General features: G+C 41.0%; 1 protein-coding gene across 4 annotated transcripts; it reads left to right on the top strand.

Moving 5' to 3' along the window:
• Positions 1-168: 168 nt before the first annotated feature.
• FAM161A (FAM161 centrosomal protein A) lies at positions 169-26,088 on the top strand. Of its 4 annotated transcripts, XM_026485066.4 has the most exons (7): positions 170-849; positions 12,535-12,773; positions 14,920-16,080; positions 16,441-16,608; positions 18,416-18,515; positions 24,919-25,073; positions 25,520-26,088. In XM_026485066.4, the coding sequence occupies exons 1-7, from the start codon at positions 655-657 to the stop codon at positions 25,656-25,658; spliced, it is 2,157 nt and encodes a 718-aa protein (XP_026340851.2). In that variant the 5' UTR covers positions 170-654; the 3' UTR covers positions 25,659-26,088. The 4 variants fall into 4 exon arrangements, with proteins under 4 accessions (XP_044233834.2, XP_048078747.1, XP_026340851.2 ...); XM_044377899.3 differs by lacking the exons at positions 24,919-25,073; positions 25,520-26,088 and adding an exon at positions 18,608-24,910 and having other exon boundaries at positions 169-849; XM_026485075.4 differs by lacking the exon at positions 16,441-16,608.
• Positions 26,089-26,313: the final 225 nt, after the last annotated feature.

Genomic DNA, 26,313 nt, shown 5'->3' with positions numbered 1-26,313 from the left:
TGCAGTGCCACTCACTGGTGGGTGAGCCAGGCTCCACCCAACTCTGGGCTTTTATTGGCCAAACTAAGAAAAAAAAAAAAACGCGTGGGATAACTAGCAGCCTCGGATTGGTTGATTCCTGCGAGCTCTCAAGTCAGTCAAAGTAGGATGTACCTCCCTCTTTATTCTCTGGTTCCCGGGGGAGCCATGTTAGGTCGCAGATGCAAACTATGCTGCTGTTCTGAGATCGCCACATTATACCATCTGCTTTCCTCTGCCGCCGCCGCCTTCAACAAACGTATTATTTCAATAAATGAAAATGCGCACATTTTTTTTCTACAAAACGAGTTGTTTCACGGGTATAATGTGAGAAGTGTGCGTTTAGGCGGTGAGGCGCGAAGCTGGCGAAGAGGTGCTCTGTTTTGCCTGCCAAGCCTCTAAACCAGGAAAGACTCAGTATTCACTCCCACTATCCAGGAAGCGCCCAGCTTGGGTTTCCCGCAGCCAGAAGGGAGTTTGAGTGACTTTTGGCCCCTCGCGGCCCCTGTAGCGTCCCTAGTTACTGAGCCCCTAGTAACCGCCCGCCCCAAGCCAGGAGCCGCCGGGGTTCCTGAATCGACGCCAGCTTCCCCCGCCCCGGGCCAGCGCGGGCGCTCAGGCCTCGGCGGCGTGGTGATGGCCGCCTCGCACCGAGCGGCGGAACTGGAGGCCTCCAGTCTCGAAATCCTGAAACATCCCAGCACTGGAGCGCAGGTCGCCCAATACAAACGCGAAGACAATTTAGAGGCCCTGGCGGTGGCGGCGGCTGTGGCCTTGGAGGAGGAGGAGGAAGAAGACGGAGAGAAGGCGGTGCTGCCGGCGCTGGCGCGGGTAATGCAGGGGCGGGACGTAGGCTGGGGCTGGGTGTCCGCCGGGCGCTGGCTGAAGGCTGGTCCGCGTCCCCGCTGGGCAGAGGCACCGCCTGGAAAACGCGCGCGATGCCCTGTCCAGGTCCTCCCTACCCAGTAAACCTGACCGGCCACCTTCTCTTTGCCCCCATGGAAGATACTCAAAACCGAGGCATTGGAAAATCTTTTAATTTTCAACAAAGAGATTGTAAAAATTTATTGGAGCGCATTTATTTCTAGAGAGTATAAAGTACAGAAGTTTACTTTGCTCCAGCATCTGTTGGAAGTAGTTACTGCGTTTTCTTTTCAGCTTGTGGAAAACTGATGTACCCCATAGTGGATAACCCATAAAACTCAGGTGAATCAGCTGTGCTGTCAGGTGTGTTTTATTATCACCTTAAAGTCTTGGTTACTAGTGCATTTTAATACAACATTGTACATGAGAGGTGGTGTTTAAAATCATTTAGTTCAGTGGGCAGATCATACACAGATTAAAGTTAAGTATCCAGAGAAGCAAATTACTGAGGTTTCCTTTTCCTAAACGACTCTTCAGTGTGAGAAGCCTTTTCACCCATCAATTTTCAGTGTCAAATGTGTCGTGAACACCTGCCCATCAGGTAGAGGGCTGAGGCTGCCATCTGCTCTATTCACTTAAGAGATGGGAACATTGAATTTTAACTAGCAATGTGCCAATATAAATCTCCTTACCCCCCAGTTAGAGATTTTTTTTAAAGATTTTTATTTATTTATTTGTCAGAGGGAGAGCAAGCACACAAGCAGGGGGAGTGGCAGGCAGAGGAAGAAGCGGCTCCCCGCTTAGCAGGGAGCCGGATGCGGTACTGATCCCAGAACCACGGGATCATGACCTGAGCCCAAGGCAGACCTTAACTGACTGAGCCACCCAGGCATCCTACCAGTTAAAGATTCTTAATACCATTTGTCCAAAGCTTCTCAGATGCAAAACATTATGGTCTATGGCTAATAAAATCACCAGATATTTTGGAATTCTAATCTTTTTACACTAAAACTGTTGATAAGAAAATCTGTAGCAGCACCTTTTATGGTAAGTATTTCACCAACAGACAAACTCCTTGAGATCCTCCAGAGTAAGGCAGATTGAGACCCTGAACATGAACCAGGGTCAGAGTCCTGGGAACAGTTTCATTCATGATAAAGCTTCCCCACAACACAGATCTCAGTAGGCAAAGTGATAGAGGAAAAAGATTTGAATGGTGGAAGAGGATTGGGAGTCCTGGATTAGGTTCCATTCTCTGCCATTTGCTAGGTGATACTAAGATGTAACTTTCTTCAATCTCAGTTTCCTTATATGTAAAAGAACTGTAATAAATGTCTCTCTCATCCCACCAGGATATTAGGAGAACCAAATGAGAAAATGTGTGTCATATCTAAACAGTTTATATAAATTCGTAATAATAATAACAACTGCCAGTGAGACTGTCATTTGAACAACTCATCCAAAGATTAAATCTCCTTTGGATTGCTGTGCTAGAGGAGTCAGTAATTTCTGAGGTGGCTGGCATACTTCCAGAGTGCCCTGCTAAACTGCAAATTTGTATTAGAAATTTAGTACCATAGGAGAGATTAGTTTATCTAATAAGCTAGTTTTAAAGGGACAGGATCCTACCAAGCAAACAGAAAAGGGTGCTAAGTCTTTTGGGTTTGACACTGTTCTAAGACTACCACACATGGAGGGTCCAAAAGCAAACCTGGATGAGCTGCCGCAGTAGACCTGATAGTCAGAGGGTATCGGTTGGAGGAAGAAGCCCTGGAAAGGCAGGAAAGGGTCCAGGAGCCAAGCATGTCTTCTTCACAGTTTGTCTTGGGTCTCTACCTTGATTTTTAAAGATTAATTTGTCTCAATTTTGTCATCTATAAAATGTAGTAAGCTCAGATACTACGTGCACCACACAACACTGATTAGAGGGGCGCCTGGGTGGCTCAGTTGGTTAAGTGTCTGACTCCTGATTTCAGCTCAGGCCTTGATCTCACATCTTGATCTCAGGATTCTGAGTTCAAGCCCCACATTGGGCTCCACGCTGGACATGGAGCCTACTTTTAAAAAAAGAAAAAAAAGATTGATTAGAGAACCAACTGTTACAGTAGGCTCCTTTCTGTTCTTTAGTTTGCCAAAGCCAACCCCATCCCCCTCCCACACACACCCTTTGCAGGACTCTGAGGCAGGTTCCTTGATTCTAGCCTCAGTTGAAGAAAGCACTCCATAGGCCTTGTTATGTGGTTAATGATGACATGGGTAAAGCAATATTCTTTAATATTCACAGTTAAAGTTTCACTGACTTTCCTAATGGGATAACCTTTTTCAACAAATATCAAGCAGTTATTAAGTGCTAGTTACTGACTATTCATTTAGTTGTGAGTGAAGCAGACATAGAGCACATTGTCACAAAGCTTCCAGTCTGGTAGGGAAGCTAGATAATACAAAATGAATAGTCAAATGATTATAAGATGAGAAATGCTGGGAAAGAAATGAGCAGGCTTCTATGATTAAAAAGAGAAGTAGCCAGGAACCTACTTAAATGAATTAACATTTAAGTCAATGCCTGGTAGATGAGAAAGAGCAGCCATTTGAAGACTAGGGGTAGACAAAGCATTCCAAGCAGAGGGAACATCATGTGCAGAGAGCCTTAGATAGGAAGAGAAAAGAGCTTTGTGCGATTAAGGATCTGAAAAGAGAGAAGGGGTAGTGAGGAAGGGGGCAGGGAAGGAGATGAGGTTAGAGAAGTTAGCTGGGCCTGATCATTCAGGGCCTTTTAGACCACAGTAAGGAGGTTAGTGTTTACTGTTTGTACAGGTACAGCAGGAGGCCCTTGAAGACTTTTAAGAGATCTGACATGTTTCTGTTTACATTTTTAAAAGACGACTGATGGCTCTTTGGAGAATGATTGGAGGCTTTGACAAAGCAGAAGTAGGAAAATTGGTTAGGAAGCTCTCGTGGTAATTCAGGGGCCAGGGTTGGTGGCTTGGTCCTAGTCCAGGAGAGGTGGCAAGAAGTGGACAGATTTCTTTAGAATGGATAGGACTTACTGTTAGATTGCATGTGAAGGCCAAGGAAGAGGAAGAAATCAAGAATGTTCACTCCCAGGTTTCTTGTTTGACCAGTGCATGAAAAGTAATGCCATTTACTGAATTGGGGATAACTTGGGGAGGAATAGATTTACAAGCTGGAGGGGAATCAGGGTTTCAGTTTTTTGGGTTTTTTTTTTTTTTAAGATTTATTTATTTATTTTAGAGAGAGAGCATGAGCCGGAGGGGCAAAAGAGGGTGACAGAATTTCAAGCAGACTCTGCACTGAGCATAAAGCTGAAGCAGGGCTTGATCTCATGACCCTGAGATCTCAATCCTGAGATTAGGACCTGAGCCAGAACAAGAGTCAGACGCTCAACCGACTGTGCCACCCAGGCATCCCAGGGTTTCAGTTCTGAACAGGGTAAATTTGAGATGCCTGTGAAACTACCAAGTGGAAATATGTAGGAAACAGTTGGGCCTATGAAACCGTAGTCCTGGGGTCTGGATTATATAGACTTCTATCTGGGAGTTTCCAGCATTTTTAAGACGATGGGAAAGGATGAAGTCATTTAGGGAGAGAGTGTAGAAAAAGAAGAGAAAGGACCTAGTATAGAACTCTGAAGAACATCGCATTGAAGGGGTGTCTGGCTGGCTCTGTAGGTGGAGCATGGGACTCTTAATCTCAGGGTCCTGAGTTCAGGCACCACTTTGGGCATGGAGCCTACTTAAAAAAAAAAAAAAATATATATATATATATATATATATGTATATATATATATGTGTGTGTGTGTATATATATATATATATATATTTATTTATTTATTTATTTATTAAAAAAAAAAAAGTGCCTTGGTGGCTCAGCCGGTAGAGTGTCTGAGTCTTGGTTTCAGCTCAGGTTGGGTCGTGATCTCAGGATTGTGAGATAGAGCCCTCCCCTTCCCTCCAGCTCCACACTCAGCAGGGAGTCTGCTTGAGATTCTCTCCTCTCTCTGCTCCTCTCCACCGCTCACGCTCACACTCTCTCTCTAAAATAAATAAATCAATCTTAAAAGAAAAAAAAAGGAGAAGAAGAAACTAGCATTTAATAGTCAGGTAGAGAAAAGGGAACAAAAGAGATTAAGGACCAACTACAGTGGTAGAAGGGTTATCACAAGGGGTGTAAGTTTCCCATTCACTGGTTTTAGTGATGAGGAAAAGGGTTAAATGCTGCTAAGAGAAAGGATATTTCATCTCTGAAACAGGAGGAAAGGAGAAAAAGGGCTGTAAAAGTGGGCAGTTTTGTAGATGGGAAGATGAATGAACTTCCCTCTGATGGTTTCTGTTTTCTTAAAGAAATAGAAGAGTTCTCATGGGAAGTTGGGGGCTGGGTCCGTGGGAGCAGGTAGAAGAGCTGGGGAAAGTGAGAGCCACCTTTCAGAAGGAAGGAAGGGGAAGTGCTAGGCAGACCAAGTGTCCATTAGAAATTGTTCAGTTTGGGGGCACCTGGGTGGCTCACCAGTTAAGCGTCTGCCTTAGCTCAGTGGGATCGAGCTCTGTGTTGAGCTCCCTGCTCAGTGGGGAGTCTTTCTCCCTCTCCCTCTGCCCCTCTGCCGGCTTGTGCTCTCTCTCTCTCAAATAAATAAAATCTTTTTTTTTTTTTAAGATTTTATTTATTTATTTGACAGAGATAGAGACAGCCAGCGAGAGAGGGAACACAAGCAGGGGGAGTGGGAGAGGAAGAAGCAGACTCCTAGCAGAGGAGCCTGATGTGGGACTCGATCCCATAACGCCGGGATCACGCCCTGAGCCGAAGGCAGACGCTTAACCGCTGTGCCACCCAGGCGCCCCAATAAATAAAATCTTTTAAGAAAAGAAATTGTTCGGTTTTTGGGGGGGCGGGTGGCAGGTTCCCTTTTTTTTTAAAGATTTATTTATCTGAGAGAGATAGTGGAAGGGGCAGAGGGAGAGGGAGAGAAAGAATTTGAGGCCAACTCCGCACTGAGCTGGGAGTCTGGCACGGGGCTTGATCTCACAACCCTGAGATCAGGACCTGAGCCAAAATCAAGAGTCAGACACTCCATCGACTGAGCCAAACAGGCACCCCAGATATTGTTCAGTTTTTAATTTAGTATTAATATTCACAAAACACACTTTTTATTTTCTTTTATTTTTTAATTTAATTTTACTTATTTATTTTTAAGTAGGTTCCACACGCAAAATGGGCTTGAACTCAGGACCCTGAGATCAAGACCTGAGCTGAGACCTAGAGTCAAATGCTTAACCTGCTGAGCCCCCAGGCGCCCCTCATTTTATTTTTTTAAGTTACATTTTAATTATGGAAATAACATATGAACACATTCTCCTTTTAAAATTTCAAATGCTACAAGGGCTCCTGGCTGGCTCAGTCAGTAGAGCATGTGACTCTTACCTTGGGGTTGTGAGTTTGAGCACAGTTTGGGTGTAGAGGTTACTTAAAAATAAAATCTTAAAAAATGTCAAACGCTACAAATAAGACACAGGCCCTTTTAACACTTCTCCCACAAAAAAGAAAATCTGACTCCCCCCATTGGTTAGCCACTGTTTTGAAACCAATATATAGTCTTCTGGGCTTTTTTCTGTTTCCTGTGTATATGATATTGTAATATATGGTCACATTTTGTATATACATATTGTTCTGCAGCTTGCATTTTGTCTTATATTTATTGGGGGTTTATCCATGCTAGTATATGTATATCTACCTTATTCCTTAGAAATCTTTTCAATGCAAAGAAGTTTTTAAATAAAAATTCCGGAACTGCAGATGATACCACATAGACTAAAACACAGATAATTATGAGTGCTAGTTACTAATGAAGCAACATGTGCTAGGAGTCATTATCTAAATGGGTCAAGCCAACCTAGGGAAGATTATCCTCTAATCTGGTGGCTACATGTACAACATTCCATAGAAAGCTGAACATTTAAAGGGAAAGCATGCTATTTTAGGTTCTTGGAAAATAATGTCTTTGGCCTACGTTATTTGATTTACTAAATATTTTCTTCTGTGTGGAGATAAAGATGACATTAGAATTGGAAGTTGCTTATTAACCATTCACCTGTTTTAGATAAAACACTGTGAGATCAGTTTATCTAAAAAATTAAAACTATTAAGCTGAAATGGAATGGATAGTGGGCAAAAGTCAGCACCTAAGTAAAGTTTGTGAGACCTGCACCATCTTGTCAAAAGCTACTCATGCTTCTAGAACTTTTCAAACAGTTTTTCCAGGTCCAAATATATTTTATCTTTTTTGTGAAAATGATTGTTCTAGGGCCTCCTTTTAAGGGACATTCTGAAAGAAAGAATGACGAGCGTACAGATGCTTTTGCCAAAAACAGTTCTTTGGAATATCCTCCTGGTTTTAATTGTAGTTTTTGGAAAATGAGCCCTTTCCTCAATACTGAGTAGAATATAGCTCTTTAGGGCAGCCAGTATTTCTTCAAAAGATTCAGTCTTCTGTGAGGAAATACCTATCTTCTTTTCCCTGTGGAAACTTAATATTTTTTTTAGTTTATATTCATTCATCCAACCAATATTTCTTGAGTATTTGCCATTGGCCAAGAACTTTCTAGGCACTGGGAACACAGCCATGAACAAAGACAAGGATGATGCTTCCCTTTTTGTAGGGACAGGCATACGATACACAAGTAAAGTCATGTAGAATGTCAGTTGGTGGTGAGTACTTATGAAAAAAATAAAGCAGAAAAGGGAGGCTGACAATGAGTGGGGGAAGAGGTTGTAATTTCAAATAGGGTAGTCAGTGAAGATCTTGTTGAGAAGATGACATTTCATTAAGACCTGAAGGAGTGAGCAAGTGAGCCATGCAAATATCTGGAGGAAGAGCGTTCAGGGAGAGGGAACAGCAGGTGCAAACGTCCAGAGGTGATTTTGCTGATTCTGTGAGCATTGGAAAAACTGCAAACTGGAATCAGGTGCTGCTACTAGAGTGAACTGCTGCTGCCCAGGGGAAGAACCATTGCTGGGGAGGCTCAAGCAGACAGAGAACTAACAGGAAAGAATAAAAGTCCCTTCCTCTTCCAGCCTTGCAGTTTCCCTCTAGTCTTTCTTTTGGCAGAGCCTAGTGGGGAACAGCTGGCAAAGCAGAAACACTGCAGAATCCCATCCCCAGCATCACATAGCAGGGTATTGAAGGGTGGCATTGGAGCCAAGAGACAATAGTTTAACACCTGCACACCTACTTTATGTGTCACTACATTGATGTTCAGAAGGTAAGTGCCCATGTCACATGGCTAAGAAGTGCAGAACCTAGGCTTGAATGAGAATTCTACCACCATGCCTGTAATCTTTCTCCCAAGGCATGACAACGCTCCAAACTGAAAAGTGATTTAACTTCCATACGGGTGTTTCTTATTGAAGGGTTATAAGGAAGCTGAAACCAGGTAACCAGTGAGTGGTTGGGAGCCAGTAGTTAGATGAGAAATGGGAACCACTTCCTGCTTGCTCCCCAAAATTGCTTTACGCATTTTGCTCTCCTCTTATCCTGCAACTTTGTGCACCTTGCTCCCCACCATATTGTCCACCTCTGCTGCTTTTACTAATGTCATTTAGCTTCATCTGGAAGTTTGAGTACCCTTTTCCTTTTTCCCCCTATACTCTCTCTGACCCCCCAGATTCTTCCATGGTTTGACTCATCTCAAATATCACCTCCTCCAGGAAGTCCTCCTTTATCTTCCAAACTCAAACCAAACCAAAGTTCCTTTTGTTTGAATACTGTTATCACTTGGTCTTTGTATCTCTCATGACCGCTTTCTCCTTCATATCAGTCCTCCTTACCCTGCTTATTTAAATGTTGGTGTATGCCAGCATTTCCATCCTCAGGTTTTCATCTCTCAGTGCTTCATTCTCCCTAGGCAACCTTATCCACATCTAAAGCTGTACCTGTCACTTTTATGTGCACTGCTACCTGCCATATCTCCCTCTCCAGCCCACCCTTATTACCAACTCTCCACATATATTCCACCCGCCCTGGTTTCCTGGACATCTGGCTGCCCTACTATCCCCTCAAACTCAGTGTGTCTGAGACAGATTAGTCAGATTAGTTTCCTTTCCCTAAAACACTTTTCCACTGTATTCCCTGTATCGATGAGTGACAGCACCACCATCTACCTAGACAGACAGCACTCCAAACAGAAATCTTTTTTCTTGCCCACAACCCAGGTCATTATCAAGTTGACACTTCAGCCTCCCAGATCTCCCAAGGCAGCCTCCTTTCTTTTGTCCCTGGCATTGCTCCCTTTATTTTACCCTTCATATCTCTAACTCAGACCTTTGCAATAGCCCATTAACTACTGCCAAACTTAGCTTCCTTCACTCGCTCCTACTTGCTACGAGAAGACTCCTGGGGCGCCTGGGTGGCCAAGATGTTTGGGTGTCTGCTCAGGTTATGATCTCCAGGTCCTGGGATCGAGCCCCATGTCAGGCTCCTGGTTCAGCAAGGAGTCTGTTTCTCCCTCTGCCTCTCCCCCTGCTTGTGCTCTCTCTGTCTTTCTCTCTCAAATGAATAAATAAAATCTTAAAAAAAAAAAAAAAGACTCCTTCTGAGCATTACTATGTCACTCTTCTGCTCACATTCTTCAAGGCTTCTGTTGGCTATGGCCTGGCCACCTGGTCTCTTGGCTGGGGCTCTTGACTTACCTTTTTCACCTTGTTTCCCACCCTCCTCTGGGTTCCACATATCCTGTTCCCCACTGCCACTCAGACTACCTCTCTCTGAGCACATAATGCCTGTTCCTTCCACTTGTGGCTAAAAAACCCCTCTTGCCTTCAGGAGGAGTGCGGTGTGCCTTTGGAGCCTAACAGATTTGGGATTGATACCAGCTCTGCTACTTACGAGCTGTGTGACTGCAGGCAGGTCACCTAACTTCTCTGAGCCTCAGTTTCCTTAAGATCACACTACCTGCTAGTAGTGCCTCAGATTTCTTTGTTTTTCACTGCTTCCTTGATTTGGCACACTGTCCTCACCCATCCTTATGTCTCCAGTCTGACTCACCTCTGTAAGTTCTCTGTCTTCTTTCTCCCTAGTCAGAGTTAGGCATTCTTTCTATGAGTTCTCATGGTGTCTTACATCGTGACATACGTGGTCACTCATTTGTCTTCCCTGTTCAGCTGGGAGCAGCTTGTGGGCAGGGGTTGGGAGTTCTGTCTCATTCAAAGTCTGCTATTGATTTATTTACATGTCCTCTGCTACACTAGCTGGAAGCTTCTGGAAGGTGGAGTTTTTATCTGATTTGTATCTTTCAGGAGCCAGCTGAGTGCTGGATGTCTCTAAATATTTAATGACTGGGGAAGTTAACAAAGTTCTCATCCCCACAGCTAAGAAAGTAATGGTGAGGAGCACATACAGAAACAGCAGAAGATATCAGAATTCTCTTACTTGAGTTGTAGGACATATATAAAGCAATTCTCTGAGTCATAAATTTGTTGGTAATAAATTTCTGCATATGAGTTCTTTTGAGGAAAACTTGTTTTCCTTCATTTGCTTTCTTTTTTTTTTTTTTTAAAGATTTTACTTATTTATTTGACAGAGATAGAGACAGCCAGCGAGAGAGGGAACACAAGCAGGGGGAGTGGGAGAGGAAGAAGCAGGCTCACAGCAGAGGAGCCTGATGTGGGGCTCGATCCCACAACGCCGGGATCACGCCCTGAGCCGAAGGCAGACGCCCAACCGCTGTGCCACCCAGGCGCCCCCATTTGCTTTCTTTAAGTTACCCCAGGTGGTGCACTGTTTTTAGTCCATTAAAAAACAACAACAACAACAACAAACAAACAAAACACCATACCTGTAACTATTTGTATACAATTGATGTTATGAATTTTCCTGCTGGGAGAAGCTACTCAATTTTGTTTTCTAGAGTCTTATCAGATTGTTATGTGTCTATAATTTTCTATGGCAAATATGCTTTTTTCATTTTGAGTCTATTTCAGGCAGTAGGTTAAATTTAAAACCATGGTCAGCAGCCCTTTATGCATAGCCTCACAAATAATTTCAACTGTTTCTCAACTGAGAAAATATTTTAAAAATTTTTATTTATACAGAAAAATTTTTATTTATACAGAAAATTTTTATTTATACAGAAAAATTTTTATTTATACAGAAAATTTTTATTTTATCTCCTTAATTGTTTCAGTTAAAGAACGTTGAAAGGGGGCACCTGGGTGGCTCAGTCGTTTAAGCATCTGCCTTCGGCTCAGGTCATGATCCCAGGGTGCTGGGATCGAGCCCTGCATCAGGCTCCCTGCTTAGCAGGAAGCCTGCTTCTCCCACTGCCTGCCATCCCCCCTGTTTGTGCTTGCTCACGTGTGCACTCTCTTTCTCTCTCTCTCTGTCAAATAAATAAAATCTTAAAAGAAAAAAAAAAGAACATCGAAATGTATACGAAAGGAGTGAGGGAGGAAGATAGACCCTTCTAGGCATGACCTGTCAATAGCATAGCTGCACTGTGTGTAGTTACTATACTGTACTACTCTTGTTCTCTTGTCACCCCCGAAGACTCTGTCACCCATGGGAGCTGTTGCCCACAGAAGTGGCTGTTCTGATGGGCCCTCCTACCCCCTCCCACACCCTCCTGTTCCCTCCTGAGGCATCTAGGAGACCTTCTCCCTGGCTCCTTGGTGAGCCAATGAGAAATTTGTTCCCTCCATTCCCCTGTCCCCATTCTCCCATTTCCCTGACTTCTCTCTTTCCCTGTCTTTTCTTCAGTGGCACATCCTTGAGGCCCACACTGCAGGAGCCCAGCTAGGGGAGGGTGTTGGGCTGTGTCTGGCTGGTTTGCAGCAGGAAGAACTGTTTTTCTTCATCTCCGTTAAAACTTACAACTCAGAAGGAGGTTCTTTATAAAGGGTGGTTTGGTTCTACCCTGTTCTGGTTAATGAGTTAGTACATGACCTGGGAATTTAACCATCCTATGTAAAATGAATTAAATAGCATTTCTTTCCTGGCAACTTGATGTCTGTCTGTCTCTCTCTCGCTCTTTCTTTTCTTTTTTTCTTTCTTTCTTTATTTTTTAAGATTCATTCATTTATTTTAGAGAAAGGAGGGGAGGGGCAGAGGGAGAGAGAGAATCTCAAATAGATTCCCTGACTCAGGGCCCAATCCCACGACCCAAAGATCATGACCAGAGCCAAAATCAAGAGTCAGACACTCAACTGACTGAGCCACCCAGGTGCTCTGTCTCTTATTCTTTTTTTTTTTTTCTAAAGATTTTATTTATTTATTTGACATAGAGACAGCCAGCGAGAGAGGGAACACAAGCAGGGGGAGGGGGAGAGGAAGAAGCAGGCTCCCAGCAGAGGGGCCTGATGCGGGGCTCCATCCCAGAATGCCGGGATCATGCCCTGAGCCAAAGGCAGATGCTTAATGACTGTGCTACCCAGGCGCCCCCCCGTCTCTTATTCTTAACAAAATGTCATTAGGGGAAAATGTACATAGTCCACAAATAACTTATAATCCATTATGCGTATGTAGCCTACAAGTAATGTATAACCTAATTAAGTGTACACTTTAAGAAGCAGCATTGGGAATTGGTGTCAGCTTAATTTGTCTTTCAGTTCTAAACACCATATAACAGGTTTTTTTCCTCCTACCAGGCTGATTTTAACACCAACATTTCTGAGGTGGATGAACAAACACGTATAAGTGATGAGGACTTTGTGAACTTTTCTGATATATACCACTCTAATGAGGAGTATTTTAGGGAGCTAGAAAAACTGAAAGCTGCCCACTTGGAAACTATGGCAAAGTTAGAGAAGATGTACCAGAATAAATTAAATTTAAAAGAAGTTCAGCCAGTGATCATCAGGGAAGAAGTTTCTAGTGTCTCTTCCAGGTGAGTTTGTACATAACGTTATTTGTGGGCCGTAAAATGTATACTTAAAAGTGCAGAACAAAACTATTTCCGAATATTTTCTCTCGACTATCCTTTGTACTTTTAATGATATACAGAGGTTGGATTTTATTTGAAATGTGTAATGGCTTATCCACCAATGGCTGCTTGTTTTGAGAGTCATTGGTGGTATTTAATCTTTTCTCTCTGAACTGTCACTCATAGAACTGGAGATACGTATCAAATATTTAGTCTGGGCCATTTTTATTTTTTATTTTTTAAAGATTTTATTTTTAAATAGTCTCTACATCTAATGTGGGACTTGAACTTACAACCCGAAATCAAGAGTTGCATGCTCTTCCAACTGAGCCAGCCAGGCGCCCCTAGTCTAGGCCATTTTTAAATGATAAATATTAAAATTTAATTTTAAAAACCCTTTACATCATGTGGATTAACATGAGCTCAGGGGCACCTGAGTGGCTCAGTCAGTTAAGCATCCTATCCTTGATTTCAACTCAGGTCTTGATCTCAGGGTTGTGAGTTCAAGCCCTGTGTTGGGCTCCATGCCTAGCATGGAGCCTGCTTATAAAATAAAACAACAACAACAAAACATGTGCTCATTAAAAATATAAAGTACAGGTATAGCTCTCTCTCTTGAGTGCTTCTGCTCTTGTAACTCAAGAGTGTACCTTTTTTTTTCTTTTAAAGATTTTATTTATTTATTTGACAGAGAGAGACAGCCAGCGAGAGAGGAAACACAGGCAGTGGGAGTGGGAGAGGAGGAAGCAGGCTCTCAGCAAAGGAGCCTCATGTGGGGCTCGATCCCAGCACCCTGGGACCACGCCCTGAGCCGAAGGCAGACGCTTAACGACTGAGCCACTCAGGCGCCCCTAAAGAGTGTACTTTTTGCTTTGATAAACTTTCCCACTTCTGTTACTCAAAAAAATAAATAATACACACACATACATATGTATATGTGTGTATACACACACACACACACACAGAGTTCAGGACTAAGACATAAATCTGATTCAGGTTTTCAAAGTAGTCTATAATTTCTGGACCCATTTCTGCTATGAACTCTCTTGTTTTGAAACTTGAGACAGGTCCCTTAACTCAGCCAGTTGGTCAGTGCTAATTGTGCATCTCCTGTGTGCCAGAAGTTGCCTGGGCACTGAGGGGTCAAAAATCAAGATGCCCTTAAGGAGCTCAAAGACTAGCTGAGAACCAAAAATTGTGATACAACATGATATAACAGTGTTATGGAGACAGGAAGAAACAACTGATCATGTCATGGTTTTGGTACAGGGATGCAGGCAGGAATTTTCTATGGAACTATCCTATCCAAGTCCAGTATTAAAGGAGGAGTAGCTGTAGCAGATGCAGGAAGCAAGGAGTGGGCTTCAAGGCAACACAAACCATGTGTGCAGAGGCACAGCGGCATGAGAAATCATGGTGTGTGTGAGGAACTTCATGTGGTTGGACATGACTTAAGATTGGTAACTGGAGGTAGAGAAAGGCAAGAGGTGAAACAGGAAAGGTAGACCGGGGCTAGTCTTTTTCTTTTCTTTTTTTTTTTAAGATTTATTTATTTATTTGAGAAAGAGAGAGAATGAGCAAGAGAGAGCACAAGCCAGGGGGAGAGGCAGAGGGAGAGGGAGAAGCGGACTCCCCGCTGAGCAAGGAGCCCGATGTGGGGCTTGATCCCAGGACCCTGGGATCATGACCTGAGCCGAAGGCAGACGCTTAACCGACTGAGCCAGCAAGACACCCCAGAAAAGGGGCTAGTCTTGAAGGACTTTATAATCTAGACTTTGTTGCAATGGGATATAATAGAAAAGTTTCAGGAAGGGGAGTGATGTGACTAGATGTATGTTTTGGGATGGTGACTCTGGAAAACATGTGAAGAATTTAATAGAGGTTAGCCGCAAAGAGTCTCTGCTGTCTCAGGTTCCCCTGTGAAATGAGGGAATTGAATTAGATTTTTTATAGGTGTCTCTTAGCTCTATTCTAAATAAAAATGATAATTATAAGGCCTCTCTGTCCAGTTCCTATCTTCTAACTGATTATACCTTGATCTTATAGTTCCTAATTTTTATATTTGGTCACATGCAACTGATAATGTAACTTAATTATTCTTCTCATTTAGGTCTGATTCAGAAAAGAACTCCTATCACCCTGTCTCGTTAATGACATCATTTTCAGAGCCTGATTTAGGGCAGTCTTCCTCCTTGATTATGTCTTCCTCTGAAGATGAGTTGCCCAACTCAGAAAAAGAGTATCCTGAGAAAAAGAGGGTGTTGAGCTATGCTGAAGAGCTCATCAACAACATGTGGACAAACTTTTCTGTTGAAGATTATATTCAGTACAAAGATGCTAAATTCCCAGCAGTTGAAAAAACAAAGAAGAAACCAAGAGAATGGGTGCCAAAGATTACAGTACCTGAGCCTTTTCAAATGATGATCCGGGAACAGAGGAAAAAAGAAGAGAACATGAAATCTAAATCAGACACTGAAACGGTACGCCAACTGCTCAAAAAACAAGAAGAGGAATCAGAGTGTAAGAAAAAATTCCGAGCCAATCCGGTTCCTGCATTCGTCTTTCTCCCCCTTTATCATGACATAGTCAAGCAAAATGAAGAACGCAGGAGATGTTTGAAGGAAAAAACCAAAGAAGCTCTTTTGGCCTCACAAAAGCCATTTAAGTTTATTGCAAGGGAGGAGCAGAAGCAAGCAATCCGGGAAAAGCAGCTGAGAGACTTGTGTAAGTCTAAAAAGAAAACAAATCGATTTAAGGCCAGACCTATACCCCGATCTACTTATGGCTCAACCTCCAATGAAAAGTTAAAAGAAGAAGAGCTCTACAGAGACATTATGACCCAGCTGAGAGCCCAAGAGCTTCTACAGAATTCATCCCCTCTGCCTTGTAGGTCAGGTCACACAAGTGCTCCGAGGAAGCTCAAGTGTCCTGGACAGGCTGAAAAGCTGAAGGGTAAACACAAGTTTAGATGCCAGACTGCTGATTTTGAAGACCATCCTCAGAGATACCAGAAACACCTCTCAGAACAGAAGTGTTTAAAACTCCTCACCGGCCATAAACCATCTGATCTTCACGCGGCCTCCAATACATCCGCTAAAAGAGAGAAAATTGCAGACGTTGCAGCCAATGAAGAACTTTTGAAAGAAACACGGCCCAGTCTGTCTCCAAGGCACAAGCCAGCAGTTAGAAGTGCAAGTGCAAAGCCTGTGCCTTGTAACTGCAACCCTCCGATGCCCACAGTAGCTTCCAGAGGAAGAGAACAAGCCACGAGGTAAATGACTAGGACGTAGTACCAGCTGACTCATGGCTGCTGAAGTAGTGTTTGTAGCTCCGATGATTTTAATGTCGGTCAGTTCGAAAATCTGAAGAAATTATATTTGGTCATATATTTTACTATATAAGATAGAGCATTTTGCCAGAGGGTGTTCTCCTAAGAAATTAATATATTTTCCATTTTATGAATCTTCGGGGATAGAAAAGATTAGTCAGCCTGTTGATTTCCAGTCTCGCAAGTCAGAGCCTTCTCAAAAGGTCGCCTTTTTTCAACATTTGAATTTTCCTGTGTTAAATCTTTGCTACACAACATTCTCTTTGGCTTAAAGGGAATTAAGCCTTAGTTTGTTGCCCTCAGGAGATCACTTGAGGAAAAGAAAATGTTGGAAGAAGAGAGAAATCGGATCCTAACTAAGCAGAAGCAAAGACTGAAAGAATTGCAGAAACTCCTGACAATCCGGGCTAAGGCTTATGACTCACATCAAAGTTTAGCTCAAATGTCAAAATCCAGAGTCCTATCTCTCAGGTATCATAAAAGAATCCTGAACCTCCAGATCACTGGTTTTCAAACTTTCTTTTTTAATCAGCGGATACAATATAGGAACAGATTAATTCGTATTTTAGTTTCTGGATTCAAGTTGCTACCACTTAGACTCAGCGTCCACACACATACGTATTCACACCCACTCACTCACGTCACCTCATGGGGAGGACCATAATGCCATGTTGATGAACAGAAACGTTTACTAGCATGGCCATAGTTAATAGTTGTAACCTTATGTCAGTATCTAATCTTTTCTTTTTCTTTCTTTCTTTATTTTTTTTTTGAGTAAGTTCCGTGCCCAATGTGGGGCCTAAATGTGACACGATCTGAGACCAAGAGTTCTATGCTCTACTGATTGAGCCAGGCAGGGGCCCCTTATTTATACTATTTTTGATTGCACAGTACAATATTGAGAAAAATCTTTTTTTTTTAAGTTTTTTATTTTAATTCCAGTATAAACATAGAAAAATCCTGATTCATACAGATAAAGCTCTTTTTTAATAGTTCGCCATGTAATCCCAGAATATTCTTTAATAAATAGATCTTTCAAAGAGCTTTGTTCTAAGGTCTGCATGAAATCTGATATCACATATTAACATTTTGATGTTAATTAACACCAATTATGTGATGTGTCAATTAACACATGTGTGTAAGTGTTTAGTGCTGTGCGTTGCATTTCATTGCAGTTTTAATATAAATATAATATAAATAAATAAAAATATTTGCAGAACCCCTTCACAGAACACTGGAATTCTGCAGTATAAAGTTTGAAAACCAGTGTTCCAGAGGAACATTTTTATGTAAAAATGTTCATGTTTAAGTAGGAAAATATCTCCCCCAAAGCTCGGTAAGTAATACAGTTTATTAATTTTTAATCTGATTTATAAGTACCCCCCCAATCTATATTTGCTTTTAATTATGAGTGTTCCTTTTTAAATACATACTATTTGTAATAATAATTATATTCCTTTATAATGTATATTATGTTTATATTCCTTATAATGTATATCAGTGTAATTCAGTGATGGAGCTTAATTTGATGAACTTGAGCAAAAATTTTTAGAAATATACTGTTCACCCTAAGAAAGTAAACTGAATTTTTCGTAATACCAAGTTTGTGTATAGTTAAGCATAATTACCATTCTATAGTACAATTATTTTCTCTAATCCGTGAAATCTTATTACCTTAGTAGAGTTAGTATGTTTTACAGAAAGGAAATAGAGTATTTTATTCATTATAAGATCTTGTGCAAATAGTAAGTACATTTACCGTGAATTTATGTATTTGGTTCCTTTTCCTCTGTATGTCCTATCCCTTTACTCCCTATTTTCCCCTGACCTGCTCCCATTTAATTACCTTTGCCACCAACCTGTAGGAGAACTTGTTTAGGGAGAAAAAGAAGAGCAAGGTCTTGATTTTCAGAAGAAATTCCTTAAAGAGAAGATACCTAATTTGGACTGAATTTTCTTGGTTTTCTGCACTTAAAATTGAGTTAAGAGGGCATCTATTCATCTCTTCAAGCCAGTTTAAAGCATATTTAATATATTATGTCTTGAAAATTTCAGAAACATCAGAATATCCACACTGTTCCCAGGATGTAAAATGTGTGCTCTCACAGCCTAGGGTTTTTATTCTGCATTCCATAGACTTTCACCAGTCTAGGGAAGGAATTACGGTAAACTGTAAGCCGTGCTCGTAATTTAATTCCTGATTTATCAGCTGAGCTAAATGTTATATGTGTAAGTTACTATTTCTTTTTAAAATTCCATTCCTTTTATTTGATTTTAGAAAGAGTGAAAAGGAAAGGATGAGAGAATACCGACGAGAACTAGAAGAAAGAGAAGAAAAATTAAAACACAGGCCGCTACTATTTGAAAGAGTCGCTCAGGTTGTGTTTGTTGGAATTTAAGGCTACGGTCAGCTTTTTTTTTTTTTTTAACATCTCTAGCTCCTAACTCACAGTCCATTTTTCTTATATAGTTTATTGAGACATATTATTGGTTTTGTGACCGCCTCATCAAATCAGTCAAGTACGTTTTCGCTTAGATCTGCCCGTCAGCCCTTGTTGAGGAGACGTGTCAGCTTGGTAAAGAGCATGCTGCTAATGCAGTCACACTCAAAGTGAGAGCTGCACAACCTGGGTTTCGTGGCTGGTCTTTTTTTTTTTTTTTTTTTAGTACCAACTTAGCCGTGAATTAAGGTGAGTCTTCATGCTGTGATTTGGAAGTCTTTGAAGAATTAAAAAATGAAACAAAATGCTAATGGAATCAGATTTATTTCTGCCAGTTCTTTTTTCGGTGTCATTGAGCTGTAACTGGCCTAGAGCACTGTGGAAGGTTAAGATGTACAACGTGTGACCTGACATACATATATGGCAAGACGATTACTACCGTAAGTTTGGTTAATAACCCACACCTCATTAGGTACCAAACTTTTAGGATTTACTAAAATCTGACGTTTTAGGATTTTCTCTCTTAGCAACTTCCAAATGTGCCATACAGTTGGTATCAACTACAGTCCTCATGTTGTACATTACATTCCCAGTACCTGTTTATTTTATAATTAGAGGTTTATACCTTTGACCACCTTCATCTAGCCCCTGGTAACCACATATCTGATCTGTTTTTCTATGAGTTTGTTTTGTTTTTGTTTTTAGATGCCACATATAAGTGAGATCGATAGCATTTGTCTTCCTCTGTCTGACTTATTTCACTTAGCATAAAGTCCTCAAAGTCTATCCAGATTGTTGCTTATGACAGGACTTCCTTTTTAATGGCCGAATAGTATTCCTTTGCACATATACCACATTTTCTTTACCCATTCATCTTTTGACGGATACTTACCTTGTTTCCACATCTTGGCTATTATAAATAATGCTTCAGTGAATGTGAGGGTACAAATATCTCTTCAACATAGCGATTTTCTTTCCTTCAGATAAATAGCCAGAAGTTGAGTATTGCTGGATTGTATTGTATTTCTGTTTTTAACTTTTTGAGGGACCTCCATACTGTTTTCCATAGCGGTGGTACTAATTCTTACAGCAGTGCCCAAGGGCTCCCTTTTCTCCACATCCTCACTAGCACAGCGTTTGTTATCTCTTGTCTTTTTGATCCTAGCCATCCTAACAGGTGTGAGGCGATACCTCATTGTGGTTTTGATTTGCAGTTGCCTGATGATTAGTGCTGTTGAGCACCTTTTCATGTACCTGTTGGCCATTTGAATATCTTCTTTGGGAAAATGTATATATTCAGATCCTTTGCCCATCTTAAATTGGATTATTTGGGCTTTTGCTATTGACTTGTATGAGTTCTTTATATATTTTAGATATTAACCCGTTATCAGATATATCATTTGCAAATATTTTCTCCATTCAGTAGCTTGCCTTTTCATTTTGTTGATCGGTTTTTTTTTTAAGTGAGAGTCTATAATTTTCATTCTTATCTACAATTACTGAAAGGACTTCCTTTTCATTGGGAAAATAATTTGATCCTATGGATGGTGAGTCCTGATTTTACTAAATTTATAGTCGGTTTTACAGTCTTCCCCTGAGAGATATCCATTTCGCATCATCTTCTCCTTTGTTCTCACAAGGGAGGTGTTCTTATGGGTGACGTAGCTAACAATAGAATCACTGGAGGTTACAGGTGCTGTGTTGTGAATTTCAAGCTGTTGCGTTTGGAGCTTCCTGGCAGCATTACAGGACCGCCCTTCTCAATGATGCACTGAGGACAGGGACATGTATTATAGGTGAATTTACATGTTCAGTCTCTCAGAGTTATGGGAACCCTCTACTTACAGATTTGGATATAATTTTATGTAATACTTTTCATCTTAAGGGGTGGGTTTCTTTTTTAATATCTCAGTTTCAACTTTAGAGAGAAAAATACAGAAAAATTCTGTATTACCTAGTGGAAAGTGATTGACTTTTAGCTCAAAGCAGTCATTTCCAACTCCCAACTGCAGAGTGTTCTATCTTTTTGTCGGTGGTTTTACCTACGCAGATTTCCCACACATTCATCTTGCCTTCCTCTTTAACTTCCTATTTTTGTTGGGCCACAATTTTGGTGGCTGGGAACCATTTTTACTCCCCCTTTCAGTTGTCACTGAGAGACCTGACAAGTTTTCTTCCCAAATAATTTTTGGATCTGCCTTTCTCCATTCCTGATGGTGAAATGCTACGTGAACCCTCTATTATCTCCTGAGTTATTGTAATGGTTTGACTGTTTTCCGGCCTTGCTTTTTGCAAAGCCACCCATTATATTTTCAGCTTACCATTCCCGTTCGGTTGCCAAAACATTAACCCTGGATAGGTAGTAAATAACCTCTGGTAACAGTGACAGTCATGCATTTTCACTGATTCTACTCGTTCTCATTTTCAATGAATGGTAGCAAGAGGTCTTGTCACTGACTTCTTCAAACAGGACTACAAAGTGGGTATTCCTGTATTACAGAGGAAAAAACTGAAGTTCAAAGAAGGTAAGTAACTAGTAAGTTTTATAGTCAGTCAGTAATTTAACTAGGATTGGACCCAAATCCGTCTGCTTCCGAACACTTAAGACTAATACTGTCCTGCTTTCTCCCAGAAAATACCTCCATGAGTCTCAGCATAGTGTATAGAACTCTCTATACTCTGATCCCTGTTAACGTCTAATTGAGTAGATTCTAAATACTAAACCAAATTCATCAACCCCGGCACTGCCCCCACCCCCTCATCATGGACACCCTTTACTCTGAGACCATACCAGACTACTAGTTTCAAACTTGAAATCTTTGTTCATGCTGTCGCTGAACACTCTTAGCGCCTCTTCCTGTTTTTCCTCCTAATCTTTCAAGTCCGTATTAAATCACTTCTTGCATTGTTTCCCAGGTAGGATCAGGTGCCCTTTCCGGTGTTTTTTACCCTCTGCATGCCTCTGTCTTCGCTCCTGCTACACTGCATGGGAATTAGCTGTTTCGGGATCTCTCTTCCCTTCTAGCTAGTTTGTTTTAAAGGTCGTGGTCAAATCTTTGTATTCCCAGCACCTCGCACCTAGAATAACGTCTGGCACAGAGGAGATGTTAATAAACATTTGTTGAACCAAAACTGTTAGGATCAGATAATGACCTCTTGTTTTTTTTTTCTTGGATTAGCTGGGGGAGAGGTGGGGAGAGCGCCGCCCTGACCTGTTAGTAATGCTCTCAGCCTGAGTAAGCCGTTGTGCCGTGCTGTGAATTCCCGCTGCTTCTGAGCCCAGAGAATGTGAGGCAAAATAAGTAGCGTGTGTAAATTAAAGCCACAGAGAAATGTTAAATGTCCAAAGCATAGGTCAGTTTCACAGCTGGTTCTACTTCTGCCACTTCTGGCCCTCACATATTCCGGTCCCTTTTTGTCCGAAAACACTTTTCTCTCTCCATATATGACCCGCTACCTCCCGTGAAGTCTTGTTAACAAAAGAAGTATGCAGTAATTAAGTAAGTGGAAGAAATACTATAAATGAAACTTATGGTTATGGAAAATAAGTATTTTCCCCCTTCACATGGGGGCACTGATGGTAGACAAATTTTCGTCATTGCATGTTATTTTGGTTTCCTGAAGAAGCAACACTAATTTTTTTTGCAATCTTTGATAGTAAAATAATCATAGTTATTTTATTTCAAAGATTTTATTTGTCAAGAGAGAACACAAGCAAGGGAAGCGGTAGACAGGGAGAGGGAGAAGCAGGCTCCCCGCTGAGCAAGGAGTCCGATGCAGGGCTCGATCTCAGGACCCTGGGATCATAACCTGAGCCAAAGTCAGATGCTTAACCCACTGAGCTACCCAGGTGCCCCCATACGGTTATTTTAATTGTTCCTTTAATCTCACAGTCTGTGCAATTCTTTGCATGGTGAAATGCAAGGAGGAAATATTTATTTCAATTAAGAATAATTATATACTATTCACCTTGATATAAAATAGTAAAAGGTAATTAATTCTATATATAGAGTGACTGGCAGTGACTCACCATTGCTTTGGTTTTGTTAACATAAATTAGTGCAGTTTTTTCTTGCAGTCTGTTTTGCTGTGACTATTGCTGCTAATTAACAGCTGTTATTTAATAAATTCACTCACAACTTTGTGCATTATCCATTTATTAGTGTTAATTGTGATCTTGCTGTTGTTGAGTTATTCTCTAGCAGAGTAAGCCTATGATCTGGGACAGAACAAACCATGTTGTCCTGTTTCTTGGAAATCACAGGGTTTACTAATTGAGTAGATTCTAAATTCTAAACCAAAATCAGATGAAGACTTATGAGCACTGACTTTGGTATCGTTTTAATCTCTTTTATATTTAATTTGCTTACATCAGCATATACTGTTCTTAATGCATTTAGAGTTAGGTTTGGGGTTTCTTTACAGTCTTTGGGGCATAATTCTTATCTTCTCACTTTGCCATGACTTTCAGTTCCTCAAGGCTTGTGTGTTGGTGTTCATAGCCTCTCGATGCATTTTTTTTAAAGATTTTATTTATTTATTCGAGAGAGAGAGAGAGAACACGGAGCATGGGGGAAGGGGAGAGGGAGAAGCAGATTCCCCGCTGAGCCGGGAGCCTGATGTCGGACTCAATCCCAGTACCCTGGGATCACGATCTGAGCTGAAGGCAGACACTTAACTGACTGAGCCACCCAGGCGCCCCTCTGGATGCATTTTTATTAACTTTTCTAAAAATTGTTATTCATAGTGGGTGCATTTTAGCAACACTTTGAGTGCATTTTCAGTTTTCCAGATCATCAGGAAATCACTGGTGACAGTTTATCCATTGTAATCAGTCTTTGCTATTTTGGTTTCTGCCATGGAACACTAGATGCTCTGGTCCCTCATTATGCTGGAGTCACCCTAGGCAGATAAATATCTGACAGCTGCATTGCTGAAGTCAGGTTTAAGCTACCTTCAAACTCCGGGATGAGCGCTGCTACTTAGAGAAAGCTGCATGGTAGAGTGGAAAAGACCCAGGAAATGGTCGAGACTTGGTTCTACCACTCACTATCCTTGTGACCTTAAGCAAACTGCTTGACTTTAGTGGTGGTGGAAGGAGTGTTTTGGTTTCCTTGTTTGTTAAATTTGGGGGTGAGACTGGGTGCTCTCCCACACCCTTTCCAATATGGGGTGCCATTGGTGCACTGGAACTGGCCCATTCCTAGTCACCTTGCTTCAGTTGAAGGTCCAGATGGCAATTCTTGGCCCTATACTCGTAAGAGGTAAAAGGGGACCAAAGCCTGTGACCCTGGAAAGCCTGTGGTCTCAGGAACTGATGACTTCTGACTTGCTTCAGGTGTGAGAGGGTCATCACAACTCTACAGGTCCCAAAGCCAGGAAACAACTTTCTGGAGATTTGAACCCAGTTCTAAATTCTTGTTCTTTTTTCTGTATCCGTTGATTCCTCCAGAGTAGAGGGAACAATAGTGATGATTTTATCATCCTTGATAGATTAGAGATATGGCAAGTAAAGAATAAAAATTACAGTGGTACATAAAAGAACCCTCTGACAACTATCACAAACTTATTTTCTTCCTGGTTTTTCCAGATAGTCTTGAAAAGTCATAAAAGTGTATTTTTAAAAAGTATATAAAACAGGTAGAGTGTAAAGAATAACTATAGGTCAAAACTCATGTGGCTACTACCTAGGTTAGCAAACAGAACATTGCCAGCACCCCAGAAACCCTATGTGCCCTTCCCACATCAAAACCCCCTCCCGCTCCCTAGAGGTAACCACCATTCTAATTTTTGAGATTAGCATTTCCTTGTTTTTGCTATTATTGTTGTTTGTGTTTTGCAGTCTTACTATCCTTTGTACCTATCCCTACACAGTATAGTTTAGTTTTGCCCGTTTGGGGACTTCATGTAAATGAATCATACATACTATATGTATTCTCTTGTGTGTTGCTGCTTTTGCTTAGTATTATGTTCATGGGATCCATCCATGTTGTCATGTACAACTAGAGTTCATTCATTGTCATTGCTTTATTTTACTCTGTTGTATGAGTATACCACTATTTATCCGTCCTATCGTTGAGAGATTTTTGGGTTGTCTCCAGTTTGGGGCTGTTACAAACAGTACTGTCCCGAGGGTTTTGGTACAGGTCTTCTGGGGCACATATGTAGGAGCTTCTCCGGGTATATGTCTGGGGGTGGGGATTGCTGGTCAGAAGGTCTGCATACTGTCAGCCACCTGTGATTATGGGATTTAATTTTCACTGGAGCTTTTAACCCATATATTTTTAATGGAAATTTGAAGTCTTTTGTTCTCCTCTAAAAAGGATTGTCTTTCCTATAGAAAAATGCAAGAATGGCAGCAGAAAAGCATTATTCTAATACCCTAAAAGCACTAGGACTATCTGACGAGTTTGTTTCAAAGAAAGGCCAAAGTGGAAAAATAATTGAGTACTTCAGCAATCAAGAGATGAAGAGTTTCATTGAAGATAAAGAAAGGTAACATATATAAGATGTCTAAATTATTTACCTTTGAAAAAATTCTTACCTGCCAGAAAGCATAAAATTATGTCCTCTATTTTTAAAAGATCTTTTAATCTAACAAAATACATGTAAACTATTGTAAAACATTGATATTTTAATACTTGACGCATTCAAAATATTACATGGTAATGAAGTATCTTGTTTTTAAAGCAGAATAATTTAAATTTCTGACTGACATAAACGATGAAAATAATAAGATGATTTCAAATTAAGTTTAAAGAGCCAGTCAAGGTTTGAAATAGATTAGTTCCCAACTGGCAGTTTCATAGAGTTTTCTTGATAAATCGGAGCTCATACACTTGAGGAAGGAAGACTTCTTGATGGCATACAGTGCCAAAGGTTTGTTGACCTTTAAACCAAATCATTTTTCCTTTGAAAGATTGATCAATTTCTTCCTCCAGCTTTGATGAAGAAGAAAAAATAGAAGAAAGAGAGAATGGGGAAGAAAATCATTTTATTGATACGAACAGCCAGGATTCTTACAAGGAAAAAGAGGAAGCTGATGAAGAGAGCGGAGAAGAGAAATCTGTTAAGGAGTAACACGGAATCGGCGGGTCTCCTGTCTGTGCCGAGCTGTCGATGGTGGCCGTGGGCCTTAGCACCCGTGCTTGCGGTGTTAAGAGCATCGATGAGAGCCCTCCGATAGGTACAGGGCTCTTGAGCAAAGTTATCTGTAGCCTGAAAAGGCCAAATCCAGCCGAAAGGTTGTTGGGTCAGTTAGAGTAAGGCTTTGCCGAGTCAGGTTTTTTAATCGCTCCATATGGTTTGCAACTTTGACCTTACTTGTATGTCTAAAAAAGCATTTGAGAATCATAGCTGTCACAAACTGATTAGTTATAAAAGTATGTGTTACTTCCTTATTTGGGGTGGAAACAAATGGCGTGGCAGTGAGAGCAGAGAGAAGTATTGGCTTTTGGTGATTTGAAAAAAATTTTCTGGAAAGTCTGAATCAATAAATATCTTTAAATTATTTGCCCATTCTTTTCCTCTGCAATACATCTCACAAAATGAATCCTCATACTTGTTTTACTGGGTATTTTAAGTTTCTTATCTGAGCCATTTTTTTTAAAGTAATAAAATATAGAAAAAAATAGGCACTTACAAATTTGTGTTCATTTCTGCACTATTTGCTGTTAAATTATCCATACTATCATGACTTTTTCTTTTTATCCCTAGTTTTATTCCAAATTGTTTT

This window comes from Ursus arctos, unplaced genomic scaffold (genome assembly GCF_023065955.2).
Source record: "Ursus arctos isolate Adak ecotype North America unplaced genomic scaffold, UrsArc2.0 scaffold_8, whole genome shotgun sequence".
Lineage (NCBI taxonomy): Eukaryota > Metazoa > Chordata > Mammalia > Carnivora > Ursidae > Ursus > Ursus arctos.
This window is presented reverse-complemented; position numbering and strand designations above follow the sequence as displayed.

Bases quoted from the DNA above. Each gene is read 5' to 3' on its own strand.
- FAM161A (XM_026485066.4), top strand. From the start codon at position 655: ATGGCCGCCTCGCACCGAGCGGCGGAACTGGAGGCCTCCAGTCTCGAA. The intron at 18,516-24,918 runs GTTGTGTTTGTT...TCTTTCCTATAG, and splicing joins TATTTGAAAGAGTCGCTCAG to AAAAATGCAAGAATGGCAGC. The intron at 25,074-25,519 runs GTAACATATATA...TTCTTCCTCCAG, and splicing joins TTCATTGAAGATAAAGAAAG to CTTTGATGAAGAAGAAAAAA.